This window comes from Crinia signifera, chromosome 4 (genome assembly GCF_055691185.1).
Source record: "Crinia signifera chromosome 4, ASM5569118v1, whole genome shotgun sequence".
In the NCBI taxonomy this organism is placed as follows: Eukaryota; Metazoa; Chordata; class Amphibia; order Anura; family Myobatrachidae; genus Crinia; species Crinia signifera.
This window is the reverse complement of record NC_139220.1, coordinates 206,162,662-206,185,445: the sequence shown is the minus strand read 5'-3', so window position 1 is coordinate 206,185,445 and position 22,784 is coordinate 206,162,662. Positions and strand designations below refer to the sequence as shown.

Here is a 22,784-nt window from a genome sequence, read left to right as displayed (position 1 = left end):
GTGGGGGAAGCTTTGATGTCCCCCAGGTGGTAGGGGGTATTATATCAACCGCTCAGCATGTAGGGCCTGGATCAGTAATTTCCACTAATTACACCTTTACTGCACAGATGGTGGGAGATGGGGTGGGAGAAGGGGGCATTGGGCTGAATGAAGGGGCTCTGATACATAACTTCCAGGGTGGTAGAGAATGTTTAATATGCAGAGGAGGGGTGTATAGTGGAGTGGGCTTATTATTCATAATTTTCTGGTGGGAGGACAGCTTGCTTGACTGCAGATATCTCCAGTTTCCAGGAATTAAAAACTAGAGAATCCCACCTACCAAATGATATTGGTGATTAGGGGATCAGAGTTCAGTAGGCAGAGCAATCTGCCAACGAGTATATAAAACTACATACCAGGTGTGTGGAGCTGACACACACACACACACAGACAGTCTAGGGTTAATTTTTGTTGGAAGCCAATTGACCTACCAGTATTTTTTTTGGACTGTGGGAGGAAACCGGAGTACCCGGAGTAAACCCACACAAACACAGAGAGAATATACAAACTCTGCACAGATAGGGCCATCGTGGGTATCGAACCCATGACCTCAGCGCTGTGAGTCAGTAATGCTAACCATTACACCGTCCGTGATGCCAAATGTCAACAATTCTTTTTATTCAATAATATAATATGTATATATTTCTTTTGAACAAACAAGCACATTTCTACTGAAATCATGTGGAAATGAGCAGTTCCATTAATTTACAGTAAGTATCATTGCTATTTAGCAGAGGGTTAAGAGTGGAGAAAGCGCCATTATCTTCTTCGGTAATACCCACTCCTTCAACATCGCCCTCTCTACAGCACTTTTCTGCCATTTAGGCAACAGGAAAACATTTAAAAAATGTGTAAAAGCTTTGTTTATATAATGCCTTCACAGAACATGAACATGAAAAATGGAGACATGTCCAGTGGTATAACTAAAATATGTCCCCCTCCACCAGATAATTTGGTGCCCCCCCCCACCCCCATCCCCAACTTTACCTCACTCCTCCATTTGCCACCACTGCTGGGTCTGTAGCTGGGACGTTGGTTCTTCCATGTTGAAACATGTTGAGTTCTAGTTGCCTTGATTCTATACTAAGGACCAATGCCTTTTTATCCCGGACCGGCTTTTTTGAAAGAGACTTCTCCAGGCGGTTATGGTATTTTAAATCTACAATGTCTAGGTCTACAGTCATACGGTCAACCACTATAGGTTAACAGTCAAAAGGTGGATAGGGTCAAAAGGTCGACAGTCAAAAGGTTGACTGTCAAAAGGTCAACATGAAAAAGGTCAACATGAAAAAGGTCAACATGAGTTTTTTATGTTCTTTTGTGTGTCTATATTGACATAGGTCGGTATGGACACTGTGTAAGTGTACTGCATCCCCTCACTTGACTTGCTATGCTCGCCATGCTTTGGGGGATGGTGCCTTGATGCACTTTGGCACACTATTATATTCTCCCTCAACGCCGTAGTGGATGGTAAGGCATGAAATACTGCCTGTCGGCACATGTCGGCTTTTGATTGTCGACCTTTTGACCCTGTTGACCTTTTGACTGTCTACCTTTTGACCCTGTTGACCTTTTGTCTGTCTACCAATAGTGATCAACCTTATGACTGTCGACTGTCAATCTATCATACAGCGAGGGACCAGCCTTTTCCACCATAGTGACCTGCTAATATCAAGCTGATTTTTTCAAACGGATATATTGGCTATTTAGATTTCCTGGATACTTCCAAGCTTGGTAATTGACCAGGACACTGACTCTATTTACCATTTATTAAGTCCATGAGGTGTGGTATTCTCCTGAATTGCAGCATATAACAATTATCAAGGCTTTTATACTAAGTTTATATGTTAATTTGCATGCATTTGTATATTACATTTTTTTCATTGATCCTGCCCACATTTTATTTTATTTTTTATTCAGCTCAGTGAAGCAAAAGCGCTGAACATATTGTTGTTAATGTTTCTTTGGTCTTTAGGGGGCTTGACACCCCCCTCCCTTCCCCCTCAACAGCTTCTGACACAATAGCACCCAGGTCCGATCTTTTTTCTGAAGCCGGAACCTGCAGACCAACTTGCCAGCTTCCAATGAAAAATGCCCTTCACAAAATGGCCGCCCCTTTACAGCAGACAGCTATTAAGAATAAGGATTAAGGACAGGGCACAGGTCGCTGGAGCCGGTCCTGACTGTTCTGGCTTTCACCCAATTTCCTGTTTTACAAACCTTTGGTATAAGATAAGAAAATAAATCAATACTCAATAACGAAAGTAAATATGAAACACAGCTTTTCTTGATAAAGCATGGATTGACTGCAGGGAAACCAGCAAACCATTTAAGAAGCTTATATAATTACAAATGGGTTAATAAGTAACCGATTGTAAACAAGGGGTAATAATATTTAGTCATTTGCATGTGGTCTTTCCTTTAAGGGAAAGCTAGGTAATTCTATTTCATTGACATGCATTCATATGCTCTGTCATTAGTCTTCACTCTCCATGGCTCTTGCACACACAGGTTTATTAGTATTGTGAGCTGAATGGTTGAGCCGGTACAATAAATTGGCTTTGCCATGTAAAGCTATTGGGGATGTCAACTATGACATAAAGTGGCCGGGAACCATTACCAGCAGAATTACTATTACCAGCATTATGCACTTATTCACAGTGTGTAGCAATATATTTCAAGGTTGCAGATACTGTACATGCTTGCTACACCTTTGTTTGTTCTAAGAAGGGCTTTCCGCTAGCACTTACTTGCCTGCTCTGACATAACTAGTGAAACTTCTAAGTCCGTTCTTGTTTTCTACCACATTGGCAGATCACAGACAGGCTGTAATCTCTGTTTCCCTGTCTCTCCAGTGACTGCTGTTGAATCCATCCCACCAACAGACATCCCCTGTATAAGGAAGAACAGGGAAGCACTGTGCTATTGGGCTGATTCAGACCTGCTTGGTGAGCAGTGAATTCAGCCCAGTCTCCGATGGTGGGGGGGTGCGCATGCACATAGTCGCTCATGCGCACGTGCACCCCCCGGGAGCGAATGCCTTTGTGGTTCGTTTAATAGCTCTGAATGCGATGACATTTTAACCGCAGATTATGCTGATGATTCCCTAATGATTTGGTAAATATATTTCAAAATTTCATAAATGTAAAGTTGTGCAACAGAATAAAAATAAATATTGAATAGGCTTATACGCTGTAGAGAGCATCCAAGTATCATCTTATTTATGGAGAAAGATGCACAGGTGCTGACACACATGAGCAGTAAAACTATATTACATACTACAATCATCCACTCATACATTACCTATGGGTCCAGCGATGGCTTGTCCTAGTCCATGTAGAATCCATTTGGGTTTCTGTGGAAAGAAATCATACTCACACATACTTCTCCAGCTCCAGAGCAACGCTGTTCACACACTGCGATCTTCTGTTTACATCTGTGGCTCCGCTGAGTTAGGCCCGCCCCCACCTAATTATGATTGGGCATCGGAATCGATCATGATTGGCTGGTGGACGGGTCTAACTCTCAGTCTAAGGGTGGAGCCGCAAATGTAAAAAGAAGATCGCAGTATGTGTACAGCAATACACAATAGCTTGTTCTATTTTTTACACAAACATCAGCCCGGTGCCCACTGCACTGTGGCACAGGGGATGGCCCTGGGCTTCAGCCTGGGCAGGTAAATACTGGAGGGGGGATCCCTTCATTGGGGGATCCCCACTTCCCCAGGATCCCTGCCCAGGCTGACTGGTCAGGGGGTGAATGCTTTGGCCGGGGGAACTTGTATAAAAAGTCTCCCCCCGGCTGTGGCATTACCCTGCTGGCTGGTTGGGCCTAGTGCTGGTTCTTGAAATACGGGGGACCCCTACTCATTTTGCCCCCATATTTTGGTAACCAGGACCGGCCCTTGAGCCTTATTTGGTTTCCTCATGATTTTTTTTAAACCAAAATTGGCTCTTTGACGTTACCATGTCCCCAAAATCACACATGTCCTCTAATCCGCACATTTTCATGACTAAAATTTGCACATATTTATGACAAAATCACACCATATCGCAAATTCGCATTCCCTTTTTTTTTAATTCCCAATTTCAGAAAATGTGCGATTTCAGAACCTTAGTAAAAATCACATCCCATTAAATGTCACCCTACATCTCTTTCTCACACATTCACAAACACAGAGGCAATCACAAGGTAGAAGACTATTTAGCATTTTAGCATTTGCTTCGAGCAGGCTTACTAGTTCATAATATTCTTGTCTACATTGAAATACATTTTAGGGTTCCCCTTTATAAAATAATATATCTTCACTATAATCAATAAAAAAAATCCCTCTATAGCTTACAATTAAACTATACCTCCCTATCAAATACTTAATTTTTATTTACTTTCTTGAGCCAATATAGTCCAGTGGGAGAAAATATAATAAATAATAGAAAAAAATACTACATAGCAGGCTATTATCTGTGATTGGATGGCCAGCTGTTATTTATCTTATTTTACATATTGTGCTTTGGAACTGTGGGGGTTATTCTGATCGTAGCGGCCAAACGTGCGTACGTTCGCTATTAACGTACGCTCTCCGTACGCGGCCGTTGGGGTTAAGTCCACCCACAACTCAGCCGCATACGTACGGCCAGAAACATCGGCAAAGGGGAGTGGCGTACAATTGAGCGTACGCCAACGTACACGGACGGGCCAGCCCTTACACCCGACAACTGGCGTACAATTGAGCGTACACCACCGTTTACGGACGTCTCTCGGACGTCTTCCCACCGACTTCTTGCGGCTATCTGAGCGTACGCCAGCTTGCACGGACGGGTCCATATTGTTTTCAATAGAAAAGTCAGCTTATGTCACCGCTCGTGAGAGTGAGCGTACGTCCGTGTACGCTGACATACCCTTCACATATATGGACCTGCAAATCTTGCCTTTCAACTCTAATTATGAAAATTAATTAATTGATTGAATTAATGAATGTGCAAAATAGTGGGCATGGGCTTAAAACATTGCTGAAACATCCTTTGTAGGTGTTAGATGTGGTTAATGTTATTGTATCATAAATACAAAACCTATGTTTGTATTAGAGTGAACACGTTGACACATGTCGACTTGTGTCGATTGAGTGTGCTACTGTGTAAAGTCTATGAAAGCACGTAGTGAATGTGTATAACTGTTTAACAAATACCTACCTTAGCATATATAAGCAGGTCTTACAAAGATTCTTACCTTAAATTAAACAAACCTTTAAATGTAGAGAAGTATAGAAAGATAAGCTTCCAATGTGTTTGAGTGCTGTGTGTGGCTTGCAGGTAGTGAAATCATGGTTTGGACTTAATAGACTGCAGCATTGGTTATTACATTCAGGTGTATGTGTTTGAGTAGTAATCAGCGTAAATTAGCTAACCCAGGCGCACGCTGGCATGCGGTATCTGTAGGGGTGGTTTGAGATGGCGGTTGGCGGCCGCCTGTTTTGTGTCCGAAATGAACGGTGCCTTAGTCGATGGTGCGGTAGTAGCACCGCTCATTTTTGGTGCACACCCCCGTGTACGCCCATATTTACGCCCATTTTCCCTCATTATTTCGGCCGCTCCCCTCATCACGCCCCTATGCCGCCCCCAATGCCCGTACACTCGCGTATAGGTTTTTTCGCACGTTGAGACCCGTCCGTAAGCGTTGTGGAGTGTTCGCGCCTGCGCATTAGCGAATGTACGCATGCGCAGATCATAAAAAACCCCGGGACGTACGCGTACGGCCCGGCCGCACCAACCAGAATAAGGCCCTGTATGTGGTATAGGGCTTAAAAAACGCAGCACATGAGGTGCTATTTAAGTAATTAGCCTCCAATACAGTAAATTAGTCAGAAAATGCTGAGGGTTGGATCTGAAAAATGTGTGAAATGTGACCAATTGCAATTTTCATACAATCTGCTCTTTGCTAAATCCTTCCTCAAGTTTTGAAAATATGCATTCTTGAACCACTATTACTGACCATACCACAACTCCTGTGAAATTATACAATGGATCTACTGTGTATTATATTTTCTGTTAGAAAATTAGCTTTTTTTATCTAGGCTTTCAGTCTTCCTCAATCCAATTTTTAAAATATGTTCCCTTGTCAACAGGAACATTTAGGGTGATTCAGGTTGGCACATTTTGGAGGAAATGTAATAGGATGAGAAAAACAGGAAGTGAGAGATTTGGTAAGAAATCTCTAGTTTTTTAAAACTGCAATTATTTACACTGCAAAACCAGTTTGATTTTCAAGTGTAAATGATGGCCGCATTAAAAAAAACTGGAGATTTATTACTAAAACTCACACTTTCTGATTCTCTCATCCTATTACATTTCCCCCTTGATTTGCTAATAGATAAAACCATATGCGCTGCAAGTGGGGCTGATGTAACATGTGCATAGAGAGTTAGATTTGGGTGAGTTATTTTGTTTCTGTGCAGGGTAAATACTAGCTGCTTTATTTGTACACTGCAATATAGATATCAGTTTGAATTACTCACCCAACCCGAATCTAACTCTCTCTGCACATTACATCAGCCCCACCTGCAGTGCACATGGCTTTGTCCACCAAGCAAACCAAATGTGCTTTGTAAGCCAACCTGAATCTTCCCCATTGTATCCCTAAACAGCTTATCACCAAACAGGATCCAACATCTGTCAGTCAGTTTGATCAAAGACGTCGCAAATAAAAAGAGTTTAAATTCAGTGAATTTGTAACGGTGGTGCAGAAAGTAGCAAACTATACATTTCACATAACGTATAATGCCATTATTTTTTAAATTCCTTGTACTAGCAAATGTATTTTAAAACTATTTTCAATCTAAATGAATTAGTGTTATGTGTCATAATACTTGCATTTTTAATGACAACATATTCTGTAGACAGAAGCCATGTGTCTCTAGAGAATGCCAAGGCTAAAATGGAAATGTGAAATTGTCTTAAATTGCATAGGATATTAATATGAAAATATGATCTTTTTTTATAAAAAATGTTGATGATTTGGACCTTTTTTTAGCTTCTATGCCTTATGATGTATCATACTGTTTTGTAGGATTACAACAGCACGATCTGATATAGGGCTCAATTGTGTTTTCCCTTGTGAGATGTTAAAGCAAATGATATTTGCTCAGCTATTATCTATTTTAGATTTTTTTTCTGATATCAGGCCTTATTTTAAAATACATTTTATTTCCTGTTCAATGTGTGATATTCTGTGCCATGGGGCATTGTGAAAACTAGGTCATTCCATTTAATCTAGTTTATCAAACACAATTTCATTTTATAAAACCAGTTTTCCAGTATGACTTCTTAGGAACAGTAGCGGGTGCCTGCATTGTAATGGAAAAGCTGAGTGAATCCTCACGCCCAGTTAAAAAAAAAGAAAAAAATCATTGTCTGTCCATGTCAATTTCAATTTTACACCATTTAGCCAATATCATAGTGGCAGGGTGAAAATCTACCACATTTGTAGAAAAAGCTAACATTCTAGGGGACAGGGGAAAAAAACACACCCTTTCCTCTGATAACAGAGGGGGCAGCATAAATAGACCTTTAGCACCCGTCTGTGAACATTGGACATTGCAGACCCCAACCTACCTTATTGCTGGACTCCTGTAACAGCTGTTTTGTAGGTCTGTACTGCTATGTTCCCCAGTTGCTATTAGTACTTCTGTGTTAGAAGCCTTTGCATTTTTCCTGGAATAAAAGAATACTAGGGGGCCCCTGCCAAAATTTCACAGGGGAATAAAATATGACTAATTTCATAGCGAGGTTGGTGGTTTGTAGAAGGATGAAAGAACCGGTTTATTTGCAGCCATTTCTAGTAGCCAACCAAAACTGATCTAATCTTTGAAATGGTACCTAATTTATCGATGTTGGTTAAGTATGAAGGGAGAAAAACAGATCATTATTTTCGCACAGGCCACTTAGTAGGTTTTATGTATTGACTTACATCCAAGACCCGCCCACCAATGGCAAGGTTTTATTGAAAACAACAGCTGGAGACATTGACATTGAGTTATGGTCAAAAGAAGCCCCTAAAGCTTGCAAAAACTTTGACCAGCTTTGTTTAGAAGTGGTTCGAACTTTCTTTCTCGGAGCTGCCGAACACGCTGACCAGAAGAGCTAACCCGAACTTCCGGTATGGAGGGAGCACTCTGCCGAAGAGGACTGCCGCACTTCTGAAGAGACTGCTAAAGGAAGGTTGGGACTTTACCTCCCAGCAAACACTCAGCAAGTAACAGACCAGCCTCTGACCTATACAATAACAAGGTCATGGCGCACCCACTAACCCCGCAGATACTCCAAAAAGGTGACATGTTCTTTCATTATTTAAAAAAAAATGGCATGTAGAACATTTATTTATTTTATTCACTTGATTCATTTCTATCCAATTTCACTATTCCATCATATATACAAGCGCTCTATTTTTTGTACCAATACATCTGATATTTATATGGAGCTGCTAAACAAGCACATCACACACTCTTTTATTCTACATCAATAGTACAGCTAATCTAATCAATTTGGGCTACAGCAACCCCTTATGGTGCTATCGCTTTGCTACAACTGTGAATTGTTTTGATTTTATGGATTTCTATTGTAGCGCAGTCTGTTTTTTCCTTTCTTCTAGCTTTTAGTTATGTGGTTAAGTACCATCTGACTGCAGTTTGAATTCGAGTTCCCTCAATAAACCATATTTTGTTTAAGAATATCCAAATTTTTTGGACATAATTTCCACACTGTGTTCAGACGAGTTCTTCGGCATGTACTGAGTTCCGCGTGCACTTGTTCTGCTGTAGTTGCATGGACCTCCGGTGCTCTGCTGTTGGACAGAATGCGGTGTCAGCGTCCAGGCTCCAACTAGGGCCGCATATAGCATGTGTGCGCCCTGCAGCAAATCTTAGCTGCAGGAGTTGAGGGTGGGGGGGGAGTCCCTAGCAGTGGATTTGCTAGCAGGGATGTGGTGCAGGCGGCCGGTTCCCCACCTCGTACTGAGGAGCACGTGTGCTCATCCTACTGCAGTTGCGTGGAGCACCAGGGCTTTACTGACTGACGTGATGTGGTGTCAGCGGCTAGGCTTTGACTGGGGCCACGTATCGCATGAATGCATTCAGAAGCGAGGCTGAGCTGCAGGAGCTTTAAGTAACTGAGCGGCCTCTGTTTTAGCTGTCCGGTGATGGGGGGGCAGAGACTGCACAGCAGTCTGGTAGCAGCACTAGCGGTAATGTACCAGTGCTGCTAACCTTACTAGCGGGTGGAATCTCCATGTTTTTCACACACTGAGCAAATCCAGGGATCCCCAATGTTTTTCCTACAGTGAGCGAATTCACGGCAGTGGGAAGATGGAGGGGTGCAGCTTATTATGTAACAAATGTATCAGTTTATACAATAGTTTTGCAAGAAAGTGTAATGGATAGAAATGTTTAATGTTTGTTTTGTTATATGGTAAGCTGACATGGTTTATGGTAAATATTTATAACTTAAATGAAGCCTTGAAAGTTATAGTATAATTTCTTTAATTGTTATTTATTTGTCAGTTATGCTAAAGATTGTGAAATCCAAACTGTTTAAATATTATTATGGTTTTATTGTTTCCTCATGTTATGCAATGCATAGAGACCCACATAATTCCATCGGGGGGGGGGGGATGTGGTACCCCATCACCATATTTAACATGGATTTGTAAACAAACAATACAATGTGCAATTGTAAATGAACAATTCATCAGAAGGGGAGAACGTAATCTTCAATTATTGATTTTGGGAAAAATCACCTTCTAGAAATAATACAGTGTATATGATTATGTTTGAAGTATTTCAGTTTGAATAGTATTCCACTAAAGGTGCAGAATATATAGTTTAGTATTTTCAAACAAAGTTTTTTTGTAAATATACATATACAGTATTAATACAAACATGTACTGATAAGTCTACACAGGGCCTAATAGTTTTCATTCTAGCACCCTGCACATTATAAAATTCTTCCTGCCTGGGCTGTTGAGCACAGACTGTGCTAGAAGCACAACAGAAGACAATGACACCTTGTTATTTTCTTGTTTTCATCCCTGCAGCTGAACATGCTAGGAGATGTTCACTGTGTGCAGAATGTTATACCAAATGTTACATCCTTATTTCCCACTATAGTTTCTTTGTACCTTTAAAAACTGCATCAGTCATATAGCAGGTGCAGTTTTCCACCTGACTGTAGTCTCCTATGCTTGCTGCTGTGCATCTGTGAACTCAACCACGCACACTGAACAGCATACCTCCCAACATGACCCTCTCCAGAGGGGACAGAAAAGAAGAGCCTTCTCCTGGACTTTCCTCTTAATTTATGATTATCATCACCTGTGTTGAAACAGCTTTGCTTAAAATAGATGATGTCAATCATAAATGAAGCGGGAAGTCCAGGAGCAGAGCATTGTACCCCACTCCCTACTGGAATGGGTCATGTTGTAAGATATGGAACAGACCTTTTTCTGTGCACTAGAACCCACCATCCAGCCTCGTCCAGGAACACCCATCACTTTTACAACACCTTTCCGATACCATCTGTCGCAATTGCACCTTTGAGCATATACTCTGTGTAATACATGCACCATTGTGGTCTTCAGAAGGATTTTGTGGATGCGCAGTTCTAAACAATTGCTAACCTATGCCTACACAGACATTGCTTGAAGACTGTGTGCAACTTGGATTCATGCCAATATTTGGACCTTTCATCAAATGGGCCACCTAATGTAAGATGTGATGAATGATGTGACCTGGAAAAGCTATGTATAAAATATTTCTTTAATCCATACGTTTATAACATATGTGGTGAAATGTAATAGGATGAGAGATTCAGAAAGTGGTAAACTTGGTAAGAAATCGTCAAAAATAACAGTGTTTCATCTATTTATATAAATCAACTCAAACGCAAAAGTTTTTTAGTTTTATAACATATATCATATGTCATTAAACATCACTAGCAATAGTATCATTATCAGAGCAGGCTGTAAATTATTGCATTACAATATATTACAAATAAATATAAATGTTTTTTTTTTTTTTTAGAATGATGTAACCTATGTCCTAAGAATGAATTAACAATAATAACCCTGAGGTGTAAAATACTGTATATGTGAGGTAATATGTTCCATTACTGTACATTATAATGATACTACAAGTTCTGTGACCATGTGATCTCTCAATGTCACAGCTTAGTGCAGTGGCAAACTGTGTGATGTGGCACCCTGGGGTGACTCAGCAAACTTGCATGGTTGCCTTGGGGTAGTGGTCCAGGGCCAATTAAAATTATTAATAGTCAGAGGGGGGTTTCCCAATGTAATCCAAAGTCTCCCACTCTGCAGCACATTGGAGTAAGTATAGGAGTTGGGGAGCGGTAACAGCCCTGAATATTGGTCTTTTTATACACTGGATACTGAACGGAATACAGTATTAATATTTTACAGTACAGATGGTCTATAGCAATGCTATCCAACTCCAGTCCTTGAGAGCTACCAACGGTTCACATTTTCCAGACAACCTAGCTGCTGCACAGGTGCATGATGTGGTGGCATGATGTGGTGGCAGCTCTATTGATTATATTATATATCAGTGCTATTGTTGTCATAATTTAAGGCAATTGCCAAGAGGAGGGGGGTTCCGTGCAACCAGAACCCCCCCCCACCCCCCACCCCCTGTATTTGCCTATGTCAGTGTAAAATCTTGTCCCTCACCACATAACTGCAACTAATTATAAGCAAAGTTTACTTCATTTAGTATTTTTTCTAAATTTCTCAGTAACAAATTTGGAATAGGGTTGCCGCGAAAGATAATTCTGATACTCTAGGGTGCCATCATTCAAAAAGGTTTGTGAACCACTGGCTTTAGTGCTTCAATATGTACAATACAAAAATTCAAGGTGACTTGTGATAACTTTGCAATTAGCTTTGTTCTGAGCTCCTAGTGACCTGATTATTTTAGAGTCTAGCATTCATTTTATGCGTTATATCCATGCCCTGGTGGCTGATGTAAATATAAACCAAAAACCAGAGCCGGAAAATTAATTAAGCAATGTACGCTGCCATCTACTGCAGGGTATAGTGTAAATGAGGGACCCGTATTAACCTAACCTTTATGTGGAGGTTTGTGATAAAGGAAAAAGGGAGATGAGGGCTTAAGTCAGTATATTGCATAGGGTAGCGACATTCTGAGTCCTTGATAAGCTTACAAGAGGAGACAGAGTAATATATACTGTACTGCCACATCTTAAGGAATAGTTCTGATTGTTTATGCCTTGTATAATACAAACATAACTCTACCTAAACACAGTCAAAATTCAGTCACAACTGACAATTGTTTTTGTGACTGCACATGCGCTGGATCCGCAGTGTGCTTGTGTAATGCTGTCAGACTGTGTGTGACCGGTACCTTGATCTCCTGATCCTCTCTTGGTGTCATCAGCCTACGACCTGCCTTCTTCACTCGCCTGAACTCAGAGGGTAGAGGGACAAAGAACCCCGAGTGAGCAACACCCCAAAGAGAATCACACACAAGACTGTCACCACACGTGAGGACGGTGATAAGATATTTTATTGTGAACCTAATAATCACGGATCACCGCTAGAAGAAATATGGAATTATGCAATGACAGTGGCAATCAATGACAATTGATTAGGATATTGTGCGCGATGGGACCCTGTCACCGCAGGCCGCAATTCCCACAGTATTCTGCAACAAAAGTATTATTAAACAATTATGATACAATACTGCACCGCATTGTTTGGTAGGTAGTATTCCAAACTTTGGCACAATGCCAACACTGAAAGTTAACTTCACAAAAAAGTTCCAATAAAGGCTGGGGTGGCCTTTTTGCTATGAGGCAGCTACCTACTTTGTTGTATGTGACTGATGTCCTTTGTAGAAGAAAGGGCACAAGTATGATCAAGTTCCTGGGAAGAGGAGTGCGGCCCACTTGATGGGTTTTGTCCCTGTCAGGCTTACAGGTAAAGGCCAGTCAATACTGGCCAAATAAGGCAGTCACTGGGGAGGAAACTGACAGGCTTGTGGGCCACTAAACAGCAGAGTTAATGGGCTGCGGCACAGCACTGGTCTCTGGTCTCCCTCTTGGGGAAGCCGTTCCTGTCCCTCTCCATCCACCCGGTTGCTATACAGCTCCGGGGCCACAGGCGCCAGGGTAAGTGCCGAATAATGCTGCCTTCGCCTCTGTAGTGCGGCGGTCCCCAGTGCGCGCAGGCTGTCAATCACATCGGGGATTTGAACTGTAGTGCAACGCTGGGCTCTGTCTGTCTTATCCCCGATTGTCAGCTGCCTCCAGTCCCGGTGTGCTGGGTCACAGGCGCTCTGGGGGATCACTGACGTGGCTCTCTCACTGGCTCCGGGCTGCCACGTCACGCTACACGCGCTGGCTCTTCTACATAGTAACATACATAGTAGCATAGTAACTAAGGCTGATTAAAAGACGTTAGTCCATCGAGTTCAACCTATCTAACTTGTAACTACTGACATCTATAAGATTCCCTTAGTGGCCAAAAATGCATCCAGTTTTGATTTAAATTCATTAACAGTAGTTTCAGTAATCACCACCACCGGCAATGGTGGGGGTAAAAGTTAAAAGTAAAAGTTCAAGAATTGTACTGCTCTAATGCTGAAGAATTTAGTACGGAATTTATTTTCCTCGAGCCTCAGTACATGCCCACGTGTCCTAAGTATAGACCTGTTAGTGATAAAATCATCTCCCAGTTCCATATGATTCCCAATCCTGTATTTGAACATACTAATCATGTCACCTCTCAGCCTCCGTTTCTCCAGTGAATACATATTCAGCCTATCTTTGTATTCTAGTGATTTGAGACCTTTTACTAGCTTAGTCGCTCTTCTCTGTATCTGTTCCAATTCATTTATGTCCTTTTTTAAGGTGCAGTGCCCAGAACTGAACACAATATTCCAAGTGTGGTTTCATCAATGCCTTGTAAAGAGGCACTTTCACATTGGCATCCCTTGAATCCATTCCCCTTTTAATGCCAGTTTCAGGTTTGCTTTTGCTGCTGCACTTGAGCAGTGTGCACTATTACCCCATTTTTCATCTATGATGACCCCCAAGTCCTTCTCTACTGCAGAATTTCCGGTACTTGTTTCCTAGCACGGCGCCCATCGTATGCCATCGCATACCACTAATTAAGGTATGCGATGGGATGCGATGGGATGCGATGGGATGCGATTTTTGGGTCCTAAGAGCCGCACTGTACTATTTTAATATCGCGTCCCATCGCATGCCATTGTAATGCGATGCAATGCGATTTTTAATTGTACAGGCACCCTAATGGGTGATTACTATGTTAAATGCACCCCCATTGTTAACGCCACCCCCACTATCAACGCCAACCCGAAGCGTGGCGAGCGCTGCGAGCCTGCGAGGGGCGGTGGTATGCGTCCTCAGACCTTTTCATACCCCCACTATCCACGTCGGCGTGGAGCTGATATTATATAGTGTGGCGAGCACAGCAAGCCACCGAGCCCGAAGCGTGGCGAGCGCACGCGGAATACATGTGAAGTAATCTGCGTCCCCTCGCGGGGCTCGCTGTGCTCACCACGCTTCGGGCTCAGTGGCTCTCTATGCTCGCCACACTATATAAAATCAAATCCATGCTGACGTGGATAGTGGGGGTATGAAAATGTCGGAGGACGCGTACCGCCGCCCCTCGCGGGCTCACTGCGCTCGCCACGCTTCGGGTTGGTGTTCATAGTGGGGGTGGTGTAAACAATGGAGGTGCATTTAACATAGTAATCACCCATCAGGGTGCCTGTACAATTAAAAAAGTTTTGATTGCATTGCATCACATGCGATCGGGTCGCATGCGATGCATGCGATGCAATGCGATCAAAACTATGGCATAAGAGGAAAATCATGGGCGCCGTGCTAGGAAACAAGTACCGAATTTCCTATAATAACTCCATTTAGCCTATAAGTAGCTTGTTCATTTTTGTTCCCATAATGAATTACTTTAAATTTTTCAATGTTAAACCGCATTTTCCACTTTTCCGCCCACATTTCCAGTTTATTTAAGTCACTTTGTAGTGATCCTGAGTTCATTTCCTTACTCAATTTCGTGTCATCTGCAAATATTGCAATTTTACTCACTATGTCACTTCCAATATCATTAATGAATATATTAAACAAGGTGGGTCCCAATATTGAACCTTGCGGGACTCCAGTTTGGACCTTACCCAAACTGGAATGTATGCCATTTACCACCACCTGCCGCACACTTCCTGCCCTCGCGCCCAGCTGGCCTCTCCGTCCTCAGTCAGCGCCTTTTCTGGGGGTGTGTCACTGGGTTACTGGCCCCAGGGTTACTCTGCACGACTCTCCTCTGCTCCCGTCACTGACCCTCTACAACACAGGGGTCACGATGCTTGAGCTCCCGCGGCTTCTCCCTCTCAGCAGCATGCTGTCCTCTCTCTCCGCACACCACACACAGGACTCTCCTTTCGCGACCACAACAGCTCTTCCTTCCTTAGTTGGCACCCTCTGACCACCAATCAATGGGCACCATTTCTTTCCCACTCTCCAGGGCTGCACAGGTGGGTGCTGGCCTGGGTCCTAAGGTTCTGTATGTTAGGGGTAGCTGCGAGGTGGTTGCCTAGCAACCCCCCAAGTCCCGTGCCTCAGTCTACAATGATTTATAAGGGCAGCACTGGCCACCAATGTAATATTAAAGTGCAATAATGGGGCATACAAGGGGTACCCCCAACTGCAGGGTACCACACTTATCTCATGATAATGCCATGACTGACAGGCTGCGGTCATTTCACGCCGGTGATCCGGAGTGTTCCAAGAAATTGGGGAGTGGTGTCCGCATTTCACTGTGTAGTGCGGTCGGGCATCCTAAGAAACCTGAGGGTTAGTACTGATGCTGCAACAATGGTCACAATGTTAATGAAATATATGTTTTAGATATATTCAGTGGATGAGAGAAGTTGGCTAGTGGGGCATCTTTTTACAAAGAGGAAGCAGTGACAACATTTACATCTAACTCTGAATTAAGTCTTTACACAGTAGTGTTACTGTATATGGGCCAGATGCACTAAGCTTTAAAAGTGATAAAATGGAGAGTGATAAACAACCAACTAATCAGCTCCTGTCTGACATTTTTCAAACACAGTCTTTGACATGGCAGGTAGGAGCTGATTGGCTGGCTGTTTATCACTCTCCATTTATCACTCACCTATTCGGGGCAGCTGGAAGGGGGACCCGATTTTTGGGAGCCTCCCGGCCATTCCAGGAGGGTAGGCAACCCTGATGTATAAATCTGTGTTAACACTATATAAAGATAGTGACAATATAGGTTGAACTAGATGGACGCAAGTCTTTATTCAGCCTCCCCTACTATGTAACTATGTAACTATATAACTATATATCACAGGGCACATTGCATTTTTTTTTTCTACATTTTTGTAGTACATTTGGTGTGATCACATTTCCCATTCTAACTATATGAAATACAATATGGAATGCGATTTTAGGAGCTTGGAGAAGAATTTTGCTAAATCTACTCCAATCCCCCATTCAGTAGGGTACATTCCTGTGATAATAAAATATTGTGAAAAGGTGTGAAAACACCCTTTTCCATATTATTTTAGTAAAAAAATTTTTTTTAATTATGCACCATTGATATTGATTTACAATATCCCTAGAAGTTGTAGGTTTAGGTTGGCAGTAATATTGTCGAGTTCAGGTGTTGTATTCTCAGTTATTTTTATGAAATCCAGCTGTTGCTGGGGAGTCACTGCATTGTACAAGGTTGTTTTCAGTTCAGTACAGTATGGTGTTGGGTGGTTTTGGTACCAGCAGGAGAATGTACCACCTTCTAACATCAGAACCTTATAGATCTCTTATACTTCATAGCAATATATTTTTGCTGCTGATTGCAGGGACCATCAATAGAGTACCTTGGCGGGTGTACTCTTGGGAGCCTCTCCGATGTGTGCACACCCCATTCGCCGGTGTGGGTTGGCGAATGGGAAACAGGGAAATAAGGAAATTATTACATGTACTGTACATTAGCTATTTTACTTTATTTTTTTTTTTATATATATATATATTTATGTTTTGCAAATATTCTCAAATGTTGTACTTTTGTAAGTGAATTTAAACATTACCAAATAAAACTCATCTCATCAAACCAGCTCTAATTATGTCCAACTTTACAGAGCTGTTTTGTACGAGACTTGTTTACTCAGCTACCATTACTTCCTGGCCTGCAATACTACACATCGCATTCTGCTTGGTCTGAAAAAAATCGGATGCTTTTTGCTCTAAATATACAGTCAGAAGTCAGATCCAATTTACATTTGGTGCATTAGACATGCACACCATTACATTGGCGAAGTTCCAAGTAAAAGTCAGACATTTTAAAGTCCAACTTTGAGTAACTTTTCTCTGCCCATTAAAATTGTCTCTCGCCTTTTTGTGACTATAAATGACCAGACCTCTCACACACAAAGTAATAACCATGAATAATACCCCGATTTTTCAAATCTGAGCTTTCCATTGCCTTTGAGAGACAGTTATAATGTTACCCATAGAGCAGTGTCATTCTACTCCATATGAGTTCCTTTTTTGCTTGAATGTATCTTGGAGAAAATTTGTCTTCTTGACTTTGAACCATAATTCATCTATCATTGTATTCCCTACTCTCACCTGTTTTGCACCTTATTTTGGTTTATGCTCTAATTGATTTGATACATTTTCTTTTTCTTTCCAGTTAGAAAGAAAAAATATTTTTGGTTTAAAACAATCACAATTTTTGTTTATTGTAGACTGCAATATTGGTACCAAACGATATGATCGAGGCCTTTAATGTTTTACTAATAATTTTTTTGTATATTATAATTTATTTGTTTGGTAAAGATGAAATTATATTTGCTGCACAACAATAAAAAAACACTGATTATTTACACCATTATACATTATTATTATTATTATTATTATTATTATTTTCTAATAACCCACCTATCTGCTCATAATACTCAGGGAAGCATTACATGGGGCCAGAGAGGGCTACCATAAATTTGGGACTACAACACTGCCGCATACATTGCGCCGGCCCACTGTGTGCCCTATCTGGGTGCAGAGAATTTTCCACCTTATTCGCATCATAGCCACATACAAATTATATTATAGTGTCCTAGGTATTTAAAATGAGTATTTTTGCCACAAAGGAATTGCTTAGAAGTCACAGATCAAAGTTGCTGAAATCCTAGCTGCTCTCACTGAGGTACAGAAGAGCCAATGGGGGGGGGGGGGCATGGCTTGCAATAGGGGCAGTACATTGGTGTGCTTGGGAGAGTAGGAATCTATGTCATAGATTGAGCATAACAATGCATTGTACAAGATCCGTCTTTTTACACAGATCAGAGTTGTAACATATGTAGGAGAGTATATCTTAAAAACTGCATGGAACCCTACATTAATATAAAAAACTACAAACAGACAAAATAATTGTGGTGGACGCTCCACCAAGGACACAAATAGGACAATCCTCGGTACTTGTTTCCTAGCACGGCGCCCATCGCATTGCATTGCGTACCGTTTTTAGTGCTGTGCGATGCGATCTCCATCTTAAATGCACAGGAGTGCTTGTACAATGAAATATCGCATAGGATCGCATGCTAGCAAATGGCATGCGATGCGATATTTCATTGTACAAGCACCCATGCCATGAGATGTTATGGGTGCTTACAATGAGATGTAACCCCCAGTATCCACGCCATTCCGAAGCGTGGCGAGCGCAGCGAGCCCTGCGAGGGGTGGCGGTATGCATCCTCCGACCTTTTCATACCCCCACTATCCACGTTGGGGTGGAGTTAATTGTAGATAGTGAGCCACCGAGCCCGAAGCGCGGCGAGCCCCGTGAGGGGATGTGTAATTCAAGCCTGAAGTGTGGCGAGCGGACTCGGAATACATGTAAAGTAATCCATGTCCTCTCACGGGGCACGCTTCAGCTAGCCACGCGCCAGGCTCGGTGGCTCGCTGCGCTCGCCACACTATCTAAGATCGACTCCATGATGACATGGATAGTGGGGGTATGAAAAGGTCTGAGGACGCATACCGCTGCGCTCGCCACGCTTTGGGTTGGCGTTGATAGTGGGGGTGGCGTTGACACTGGGGGTGACACTAAATGATGGAATCCCATTGTAAGCACCCATCTGTGTGTTTGTACAATTAAAAGTTGCATCGCATTGCATGCCGCAATATTGCGGGGGATGCGATGCGATGAGATTTCCCTACCATTCCATACGATGGAATCGTGGACGCCATTCTAGGAAATAAGTACCCAATCCTCTGTCTCCTCTATACCACAACTCTCATACGCCAAGAGATTTTACTTGGAAATGTGAATTAGGGTGTGTCAAATGCTTTATGTTTATGACACATTTTATAAAATAATCTATAACAGATTTTTGTTTCCCCAATGTGTAACATTGTAATACAAAGGTTTACTTTGACATGTATATACATTTACAGTACAGTATTTAATTTACAGGTTTTACTGGGACCTCACGATGTTACTGCTGATGGTGGGAAATCTTATTATTATTCCAGTGGGCATCACTTTCTTTAAGGAGGAGAACACCCCGGCTTGGATTGTCTTTAATGTTGTTTCTGATACCTTTTTCCTTGTGGATTTGGTGCTGAACTTCCGCACTGGGATTGTAGTGGAAGACAATACAGAAATTATCCTGGAGCCACAACGTATCAAGATTCGTTATCTAAAGAGCTGGTTCCTCGTCGACTTTGTATCCTCTATACCTGTGGACTACATTTTTCTTATCGTAGAAACACGTATTGACTCAGAAGTTTATAAGACCGCAAGAGCCTTAAGAATTGTCCGCTTCACTAAAGTACTCAGTTTGCTGCGACTCCTGAGACTTTCCAGGCTCATCCGCTATATTCACCAGTGGGAGGAGGTAGGGTCATTTTATTTATTATTTCTTTATTTAAAGTAGCTTATATAGCGCAGCAAATTCCCTTGCACTTTACAATAGGAAACAGCGATAAAACAAACTGGGTAGTAACAAACCGCCATAGAGGTAGAAGGGCCCTGCTCGCAAGCTTAAAATCTAAAGGGTCATGCATCTCTTCAGTGCTGTCTGATTACACAGTAATATGTGGCTTGGAAATCGGCTTTGGTGGCTTTTACCTTTATATAATTGTGCTGTATTTAAAACAAAACTATCATTTATGGAGATTGCAATATATGGTTACCTATTTTTTTAATCATCACAATGACAGCATTCTTTATGTTCTTACTTTACATTTCTGCTTCCATCACCACAAAGCATCCATCGTAACTATTTTATTGCTCTAATTGTTCATGTCTCTCATCTGCTTGCTGCCACAGTCACTCATATATTAGTATGGCCCTATATTGTTAAATGTGACATTTTTCCCTGCAGATTTTTCACATGACTTATGACCTGGCGAGTGCTGTCGTACGCATTGTCAATCTCATTGGTATGATGTTACTGCTGTGCCATTGGGATGGCTGCCTGCAGTTTTTGGTGCCCATGTTGCAAGATTTTCCTGATAAATGCTGGGTATCATTGAACCGCATGCAGGTGAGTTTAATACGTATAGGACTTGATAGAAATGAATTTCTTTATGTCATTTGATATAGGTACCTCCATTTCCAACGAGTATCACTTTATGTAAAGTCCAGCAAACATTATAATTAATGCATGGAGCACAATAGAACTGCTTATACCCTTAAAGCAGAGAAAGTGTAGCTGGTGTATGACAGTTAAGCATTTTGTATGGTTACACACAAGATCCTGTTACCATGGCTGGTAGGTGCAAGTTGTTTTCCATAAATGTTGGCACCCAAATACCAAGTCTTCACTGCAATAAAGCATAATTGTGATCTTTTTGGATGTGGTAGTGCCAGAGGTTAGGAAACCAGTTTATGTTGTGGTTCCTTTAAGTCGTGGCAGACATATGTTTTGTCTTTTGCTTTAGTGGGATTAATGCGAATGTGAAATGCTGTATTTTCCTTACCTGGAAGGTTTTTGTGTTCTCTGCAGCATAGGTTAATCCTGTGTTTTCTGAGGTCCTGTTCAAAGAAAAAGTAAACATGCTCTACCTCTGCAACTCTGGCAGCAGTATCGTATGGGTGTCTGTTGCATACACTGGTGTGTATTCAATGCCTTTGGTGAGCTGTGACAGCGAGCAGTGCTGATAGCTCGCCGTCACCGCTCGCGGCTCAGTATGCAACTGACCACCCTGCACTTACCGTTTCCATCTCACTAGGTTTTTCCATTGAATGGAAAAAGATTAAGATAAAGTACAATTCAGCACCTGACACTTTACAGGTTGTGTTTGCAAAATTTTTATTATGCTCGGATTGGTTGTACTTTATCTCTCTCCAATCTCTAATACATACACCACACAGTGCCCAAAGAAATGTGTAAATTAGACATCTAATACACTCACAAACATATTTCAATCTTGAAGCACCATGTGACAGGAGAGAAATGTGATGACCCCCTGTTTAAGAAATGATTAGGTCTAGAACTGCTTTCCAGATAAGTAGTTCTAGACCTAATTAGAAGGAAACTGCTGTTACAGTATATGCACAATGCAATTAGCAATCCCCATTAACATCTGACACAGCTCCTGGGCCACAATGCGTGTGCGCGACGTTGTCCAGCGCTGAAATCCTGTTACTTTTTTCTTAACTTGTCGTTCACATGGTGATTGACAGGAAGGCGGCATTTGAGGGTGGTAACCGGCTTTTTAGTGAGAGTTCCAATAAAATTCAGGTGTGTAAAAGCATTTTAGGGGAGGGTGTGTGTGGCATCAGCTCTGGCCTCCATCAGGCTGATTTCATAGCAGAGACCGCGTATGTCCGGACCTACACTGTGAACAGTGATCACCAGGGGGGAAATCATTCGATGGCGAGGAGCTCTGTAAGACATACATATCTATTAGCACAGTGTGTACCTGATTGCTGGCTGCTTCAAATAAGCAGCCGTGTGATCAGGTCTGAATTAGGCCCAATGTGTAGTGTTCAGATATAATTTTGACTGGACACCACAAATTCCCTGAGACTTATGGCCTGATTCAGACCTGGACACACGGCTGTAAATTCGCACAGCGGTCAATTATCGATGCGGCCCGTAGTACTCATGACCAAGGCCATCCTGCGATGAAGTTCTGCAACTTTGTTTATACGCATGCTGTTCACAAGGGGAATGACAGGAAGCCGGAATCTGGGCGTGGAAATCGGCTGTTTAGTGGGAGTGCTGAGTCTCTTTAGTGGTAAGTGGGAGTCTAGTGGGAGTCTCTTTAGGGTAATTTGAGGGTGCTGATTCTGAATCTGACATTAGTTTTTCCACATTGGCTCTATTTTTTTAGATAATTGGGTACCCAATGAAGTACAGTAATACGTGTATTACATTCTGTACATGCAGAACAGTGTTGCTTAGCATTCAGAAGTTACTACAAATCTCTTCAAATTAAACTCAATATACTCATAATGAATATTTATTTAATGAAACAACATATAAACATGCTAAACATTTGACATTTATTGCTTTAAAAAACGCTACTTGTATGATTTTCTTTTATAAGAGTGATCTTCACAGTCACGCATAAGACCCCAACAGTAGTCAGCCATCATATTCCTGTCCCATCTACCCTGGTACCTTTCCTCCATCCCTTTTA

General features: G+C 41.9%; 1 protein-coding gene across 1 annotated transcript in view; it reads left to right on the top strand.

Moving 5' to 3' along the window:
• The window catches only part of HCN4 (hyperpolarization activated cyclic nucleotide gated potassium channel 4), a 99,815-nt gene that overhangs the window by 39,130 nt on the left and 37,901 nt on the right, over positions 1 to 22,784 (top strand). Inside the window, exons 2-3 of the mRNA XM_083183567.1 lie at positions 19,606 to 20,029; positions 20,519 to 20,680. Coding sequence (XP_083039693.1) covers positions 19,606 to 20,029; positions 20,519 to 20,680 — 586 coding nt within the window. The remainder of the gene's footprint in view (positions 1 to 19,605; positions 20,030 to 20,518; positions 20,681 to 22,784) is intronic.